Here is an 8,227-nt window from a genome sequence, read left to right on the forward strand (position 1 = left end):
ATTAGTCTTGTTTTACTCTGGTCAACAAAGGGTAGAATTATAGAAATGGAGATTGAAGCTGCATATAGATAGAATTGTTAAGACTCATAGCTATTCCAACATCTTTGCTTAGGGGGCCATAGGGAGTGCCAACATCGAGTATCAGAACAAACTAGATGAATGCCAAAATCTCTTATATTCTAAGGTTATATGAGAAAGTGATTTTGATGCCAAAGAGTAAATATTCCACAAATTCCAAACCTCCTTCCAGGCATATATATTCGAGTAGCACCTTCTTTAAGAAGTCTCCCTTAATCTGAGAACACAGTTTGCTTGTGCTTCTAATACTTTGACCATACATTGTCTTTTGTCATCTTTTGACCATATTGTACATTTATGTATTATTTAGCTTTGTGTTGTTATGTCTTATCTAAAACCAAGATTCTTCTTTTAGGAATACATGTTATTTTATCCTCTATGACACCTAGCACAATACAATGAAGTTAGTAGATACTCAGATAATATCTGTAGTCTGAACCTATTTCCTTATCTAAACAGTAAGGAATAAAAACACCCACTTTACCTGCCTCACTGAGCTGTTTTGAAGATCAGATAAAATAATGTGCCTGAAAGCACTTTGAAAAGTATAAAATGTTATACAAATGTAAGGCATTCTAATTTCAGAGGGAGGTTTTTCTCAGTTACAACCTCCATGTCAGCTCGAATAAAGGAACATTTTTTAAAACTTAATCTGAAAAGAAACTTGTCCCTTCTGGGCACAAATTATAAAACTCCCCAAAAAATGTTTGTATATATTTTTGTTTGTTTGTTCCTAAATAGTATAATGAGCTATGGTCTTTCAGGGAAAATGTTGCTCTGATACTAGTTCACAATGTAGAAAATTGCCCTTATGTACTTTCAGGAAAGAATTGCCAACAAATGAGCTATTTTCTTTTCTCAAGTAAAGTGACTTCCCAAGCATGGGTGGCAGCTGTTCAAGTCCGTCTGGTCAAGAATTCACTAAGATCATAATGTGAAAGTTGCTCAAGTGCAGATTTGCATGACAGCCTGCAAATGTTCCTTTGGAGACGAAATGGTTTCTCAGGTCAATAATCTGTATATTTAAAAGTCTCTAGGACACCCTAAGATGGCGGCGAGGGAGACGGTGAAGGTTGGCTCCCGCCTGTCTGGGCTCTGATCCTCTGTCTCCCCGTCCCCCTGCGGCCGGCTCATGGCCTGGCGGAGGCCCGAACCAAAGACCTCCGCACCGCCGTGTACAACGCCGCCCGTGACGGCAAGGGGGCAGCTGCTCCAGAAGCTGCTCAGCGGCCGGAGCCGGGAGGAACTGGACGAGCTGACTGGCTAGGTGGCCGGAGGGGGGACGCCGCTGCTCATCGCCGCCTGCTACGGCCACCTGGACGTGGTGGAGTACCTGGTGGACCCGTGCGGCGCGAGCGTGGAGGCCGGTGGCTCGGTGCACTTCGATGGCGAGACCATGGAGGGTGCGCCGCCGCTGTGGGCGCCGGCCGGCCACCTGGACGTGGTGCGGAGCCTGCTGCGCCGCGGGGCCTCGGTGAACCGCACCACGCGCACCAACTCCACGCCCCTCCGCGCCGCCTGCTTCGAGGGCCTCCTGGAGGTGGTGCGCTACCTGGTCGGCGAGCACCAGGCCAACCTGGAGGTGGCCAACCGGCACGGCCACACGTGCCTCATGATCTCGTGCTGCAAGGGCCACCGTGAGATCGCCCGCTACCTGCTGGAGCAGGGCGCCCAGGTGAACTGGCGCAGCGACAAGGGCAACACGGCCCTGCACAACTGTGCCGAGACCAGCAGCCTGGAGATCCTGCAGCTGCTGCTGGGGTGCAAGGCCAGCATGGAACGTGATAGCTACGGCATGACCCCGTTGCTCCTGGCCAGCGTGACGGGCCACACCAACATCGTGGAGTACCTCATCCAGGAGCAGCCCCGCCAGGAGCAGGTCACAGGGGTAGAGGCTCAGCTTGGGCTGCCCCAAGAAGGCTCCTCCACCAGCCAGGGGTGTGCGCAGCCTCAGGGGGCTCAGTGCTGCATCTTCTCCCCTGAGGTACTGAACGGGGAATCTTATCAAAGCTGCTGTCCCACCAGCCGGGAAGCTGCCGTGGAAGCCTTGGAATTGCTGGGATCTAAGTATGTGGATAAGAAACGAGATCTGCTTGGGGCCCTTAAACACTGGAGGTGGGCCATGGAGCTGCGTCACCAGGGGGGTGAGTACCTGCCCAAACTGGAGCCCCCACAGCTGGTCCTGGCCTATGACTATTCCAGGGAGGTCAACACCACCGAGGAGCTGGAGGCGCTGATCACCCACCCCGATGAGATGCGTATGCAGGCCTTGTTGATCCGGGAGCGCATCCTCAGTCCCTCGCACCCCGACACTTCCTATTGTATCCGTTACAGGGGCACCGTGTACGCCGACTCGGGGAATATCGAGTGCTACATCCGCTTGTGGAAGTACGCCCTGGACATGCAACAGAGCAACCTGGAGCCTCTGAGCCCCATGACCGCCAGCAGCTTCCTCTGCTTCGCCGAACTCTTCTCCTACGTGCTGCAGGACCGGGCTGCCAAAGGCAGCCTGGGCACCCAGATCGGCTTTGCAGACCTCATGGGGGTCTTCACCAAAGGGGTCTGGGAAGTGGAATGGGCCCTGCAGCTGCTCAGGGAGCCTACAGACTCGGCCCAGCTCAACAAGGCGCTGGCCATCATCCTCCACCTGCTCTACCTGCTGGAGAAAGTGGAGTGCACCCCCAGCCAGGAGCACCTGAAGCACCAGACCATCTACCGCCTGCTCAAGTGCGCACCCAGGGGCAAGAACGGCTTCACGCCTCTGCACATGGCTGTGGACAAGGACACCACAAACGTGGGCCGCTACCCCGTGGGCAGATTCCCCTCGTTGCACGTGGTCAAAGTGCTGTTCGACTGCGGGGCCGACCGGGACAGCAGGGATTTTGACAACAACACCCGCTACACATAGCAGCCCAGAACAACTGCCCGGCCATCGTGAATGCCCTGATTGAAGCAGGGGCCCACATGGACGCCACCAACGCCTTCAAGAAGACGGCCTACGAGCTGCTGGAAGAGAAGCTGCTGGCCAGGGGTACCATGCAGCCCTTCAACTACGTGACCCTGCAGTGCCTTGCGGCCCGGGCCCTGGATAAGAACAAGATCCCTTACAAGGGCTTCATCCCGGAAGATCTGGAGGCATTCATCGAACTGCACTGACCTGCCCAGAACATCTGCACCCTCAGCTCTCCCCTCTCCTGCTGAGACGGGGAAATCAGGCTGGGGTATAGCAGATGCTCGTTCTTGCCTCCTTCAGGCACCAATCAGGAGAAGGGTTCTGCCTCCCATCCCCTTTACCTGAAGACAGGGTCTGAGGTGTTAGCGAGCCTTTGGTGCTAGAAGCCTTCAGGGTCACATGCTAAGAGGACAGTCTTTCTCCGGGAGCCCACTGACTCAGAAATTCTGAGTTAGGAAAAGACACAAGACCTTCCCCACATCCTGTCTGCCTGGGTTACGGAGGCCTTTGCCTTGTTACCTAGAGGCGGAGGGACTGAAGCCATTGCGTTCCTTCCCTGCTAGAAACACAGGAAGAAGTTGAGGATGGTCTGCCTTCCCTTGTCCTTTTACATGGCCAGGTAACTCCAGCTGCTCAATACAGTGTTAGGACTGGGGGCTCCCGAGATGAGAGTTTGAAAGTCAGGGAATGAAACCACCTCTCATTTCTTCCAGCATGATCACGACCTGCTCCTGTGCCACCATAGTCCCTGGCAGACTGGCAGGGCTCTGCTCAGGGAAGCCTGCCACTTGCATAGCTTTTGGTTAGTTTGGTGTTCTGTTTATTTAATAAGTGGGCAGGTTGCAAGCATTGCACAGGAATTCTGAGATTTTACTGCCTTTTTTTTTTTTTTAAAGAAAGTTGTTTGTTGGACTCCGTAAGTGAATTTCAAGCAGTGAGGATTTTGTAGTGCCTGAGATGGCTGAGGCCACAGGGAGTGAGCTGTATGTGTGAGGAAGTTGGTGAGCGAGATAAAAGTCCATGGTTTTGACCCCTAAAACATGGGTGACTGTACATTTTTATACGTCTCCACTCTACGGCCTTTTACAGGCTTTCCAATTTTACAGGCCTTTCCAATTTTCCATTCTCATTAGAAAGAGAACTGTGCTTCCAAACAGAAATCAGGAGTGACCACAAAGCCTGACAACACTTTGCCACCCAGCAAGAACTGGCACAATTGGTTTGGGTCTGCATTGCCATAGTGCCCGAGTTAAAACTACAGGCCACTCCACCTTGCAAACCTCACGTGGCCTCTGATTTCATTGTGGGTGCATCCACAGGTGGCGCTAGCTCTTTTTTCAGCTGCTCCAAGGATTGGGACCCAAGTCATCATGAAAAAGGCCCAGGTACAGTCTTAATGTGATAAATCCACTAGCTAAGACGTTGAGTGCCAAGACCAGCCTTCCAGCCAATGTTTGGACAAAGTCTCAAGTTCCCATGACTCAGGGTAAGGTGCTGGGGCTGCCAGAGAACCTGCCCCAGCAAGATTTTTCTCAAGAGTGAGACTCCATCAGCCCGGGCAGATGGGAGCAGGTTCTTGGCCGGTGTAGACAGCAGCAAACAGCAGAAGGGAAGCCATTCTCACTACATCCTCCCTGCGGTAGCCACAGCCAGGCCCTTAGGAGGAGCAGCAACCGGGGATGTCCAGAAACATCCCGTCCCTGGATGGAAGCTAGGTCTCGTTTGGATTTTTTTTTTCTTTTTTTTTTTTGCCGTGTTAGGAAATTATTTATTAATTTACAAGACAGGTTTTATCTCAGCCAAGGAGGGAAATGGCGTCCCTGTCCCTCCCAAAGCACAGAGCAGAGAAATGAGGCTGTTTACGTCGCGAGTCTCCGTGCTGGTGTTTAAGTCATTAAAAAGATATTCAAAAAAAAGTCTCTAAATACAGGTTTATGGAATAATTCATAACAGCTTTAAGGAACTATCATGGTACACTGGGAAAGTCACTCATATTACAGGATAGATTTCTTCTGTTGGCTGGTGAGCATTTGTTTATAGTCGGCCTTGAATCTACCACAATTTTAGAAGTAGTTCTTTTATTTCTTTAAAAGCAACATTTTGGGACAAAATATTGTGAACAAATAAGGAATACGACTATATTTGTGAAACCCCTTGTTAATTTCCAAGTGATATTTTAAATCTTGAATAAGACATGTATGCTCATAAATAAAGAGGAAAAAGAAATAATTAAATCAATGTTCATAAGAGCTTCTCAGAAAATAAGAGATAAGTGATAGAACTATAATCTACAATCTACCCTAACAGTATATTTGCATCACTTCTTAAACTTTGTTTAGTATTTTAACACGCTGTTTCTTATTATATGTGAAGAATGCTGTGAGGTAGCATGTCAATGTTTTGCAGATTAATAAACTGATGTTAAAAGAGATTAAGTGACTGATTTTGTACTTTCATTATCTCAAAAGGGCAACTAAAACTGCACTTAGGATTGCCACTCCTGTCGGGGGCCATGGCTTTGGTCCTATTTTCTGCAAGTCTCTGGATGACGTCTGTCCACCCACTGTCTCTGAGTGCTCTCCTCACCTCGGCCTTCCTCCCTTATTTTAGTCCAACACCTGTCACCACTTTTCAGAATCCTCATGAAACTTCAGGAAAATCGACTGGGTAGGGCTTGTTTCAGAATTATCATCCAGCATTCTAGGGCTGATTTAGAATTCAGAGAAAGAAGCAAAAGCACTTATCAAAGTGTCTGTTCTAGAGGTAAGCTCAGAGGCACCATGGCAATTCCCACATTTCCCCAGGATGTCTTCAGAAATACCTGATACTGTCATCTCAGGCCCAGATATCATCCACCAGCTGAAGGCCGTGGGCAACATTCACATCTCAGAGTAAAGAGTGTTTTAGAAGTCCATGGGCAATCACCAGTCATGCAAGGAGTTCCAGGGGCCAGCCAGTTGTTCCTTTCATGAGTTAGGAGGCAGTAAGGACATCACGGTGATCATTTCCACTGAAAACACAAATTTAAGTCCACTCTGCTACTCAACAGTTAATGCTGACTTCTGAAAATTATGAAGCATTTATCACTATGGTCTCCTTCTAGGTTTATCAGTGCAGTCAGCTCAGAAAACTTTCATTCCTTCGGTATATCCAGCTCCAGCTAATCAGGTAGGGAACAATGAAAACAGGCTGACATTTGATTCAGAGGTTCTGGAAAGAAAGTGGACCTGGCAACAAAGTGACTGCACTTACAACCCCCCAACCTAATGTCATCAGGATCCAGGGTAGACCACCTGGGGCTACTGGGGAGAGAAGACAGTTTCAGAGGCTGTCTATTATAAGCGGCTCTGATTAACATCTTAGGACCACAAGACAAATTATCATTGGTATTTGAAGGCAAAAGTTCATGGATGATCTGGCCCTGGGTGAGTACCTGGGTCTAACTCACAATTCTCAGAAAGGCCCTCTGGGTCCATTCCCGATATATTAACAAAATGCCTGAAACACAGTGGGGTTTGAGCAAATGATAGAATGACTGTTTATGGAAGGACGGTTGTCTGACCTCTTCTACTATACACTTTTGAGAAAGGTTCTCAGAATGTATGGTTAAAGTATTGTATAGGTTGAGCATTCCTAATCCAAAAATCTGAAATTCACATTTTTTGAATGCTGACACAATGTTCAAAGGTCATACTCAAAAGGAAATGCTCATTAAAGCTTTTTAGATTTCAGATTTTTGAATTTGGGGTGTCAACCAGTAAGTTTAATGCAAATGTTGAAAAATTTTTTAAAAATCCAAAACGCATCTTGTCCCGAGAATTTTGGATAAGGAACACTCAACCTGCATTTCAATTGTTTGCTTGTTTGCTCTGTTTCAAAAATGAGCCAGGTGCGGTGGCTCACGCCTGTACTCCCAGCACTTTGGGAGGCTGAGGTGGGCGGATCACTCGAGGAGTTGGAGACCCGCCTGGCCAATAAGGCAAAACCCTGTCTCTACTAAAAGTTAAAAAAAACACTTAGTCTGTCATGGTGGCAGGCTAATTTTGTAATCCCAGCTACTCAGGAGGCTGAGGCAGCAGAATCGCTTGAGCCCAGGAGACAGAGGTTGCCGTGAGCCAAGATTATGTCACTACACTCCAGCCTGGGTGAGAGAGTGAAACTCTGTCTCAAAAAAAAAAAAAAAAAAAAAAGAATGAGTTTCTTCAAGAGAGAAATTGTACCTTGTTCATGTCCATCACTCCCATGCATAATATGGTTCCATAAGAACTCAGTCCTTATGAAACTCCACTCAGTAAGGACTCAGTTTTTTCAGAATGAACAGACCAAGTAAGAGCAATTACTTATTGTCATGTAGCTCAGATGAGAAAGGGCTGGGATTTGAGAAAATGCTCTATTACTGAATAGGATCTGGATGGCTGGATTCCATCACAGATGTAAAGCAAGACTACAGTAGTGTGTCCAACAAGATCGAGTGATAGCAGGTTGTAGTGCAGGTAAGTAGATATCCACGAAGGGTTGCAAATGAAGTGTTGACCTGTCCAAACAGATGGATGCAGTACAAGACAATTTATCCTTACAAGAAAGATAGCAAATTGGAATTAGGAATATTTGTCATTTCAGAGGAGGGTCCAAGACAATGGTCCAGGATCCAGGACTGGGGAATCCCTTCCTGAGGACGATGACAGGTAACAAAAAAGGATCAAGCTGAAGCTCAGAAATCAGACTTGGGTGCCGGGAGAGGAGACTAAGGAACAGACTGAGATCCACTTACCAGACCCAGGGTATTGTCTCTGCATAAGCTCAGAGACAAAGAAAAATGATGAAATCACAGCTGGCAGACACGTAGTCATGTAAATCTCCTTAGCATCATTGCAGGATTCGTGCTGAAAGTCAAGGCAATGGTGAAGCTGCAGGAGGGCTGTAGGTGGTCATAGCTCAGGAAGGAAGGGTCTTTCAGAGACTAGAAACTAGGTCTGAGCTAAAACATTTGCAATCTTGGATTTCTTTGGGGATGTTCATTCTACTAACAAACCAACACCAATTTAATTTCCTGATGTTTATTTTGGGAGGTGTACAAGAATTAATTTCCTTGGAACTGATTTTTTTAAACATCCATTATAGAAAATTCTTTTTCTCACTTGTGAACACCTCTGAAAAAGAAGCATTATTTATAAAAGTTGGTACCTGTTGAACTAT

General features: G+C 47.5%; 1 protein-coding gene across 1 annotated transcript in view; it reads left to right on the plus strand.

Annotated features, from left to right (window-relative positions):
• LOC129394987 (protein fem-1 homolog A-like) overlaps positions 1-5,427 on the plus strand; it is a 28,748-nt gene extending 23,321 nt beyond the window's left edge. The window contains 3 exon segments of the mRNA XM_063601465.1: positions 1,127-1,278; positions 1,280-2,969; positions 2,972-5,427. Coding sequence (XP_063457535.1) covers positions 1,127-1,278; positions 1,280-2,969; positions 2,972-3,234 — 2,105 coding nt within the window. The 3' untranslated portion in view covers positions 3,235-5,427.
• The last annotated feature ends 2,800 nt before the right edge of the window (positions 5,428-8,227 follow it).

The sequence above is a fragment of the Pan paniscus genome, chromosome 22 (assembly GCF_029289425.2).
Source record: "Pan paniscus chromosome 22, NHGRI_mPanPan1-v2.0_pri, whole genome shotgun sequence".
In the NCBI taxonomy this organism is placed as follows: Eukaryota; Metazoa; Chordata; class Mammalia; order Primates; family Hominidae; genus Pan; species Pan paniscus.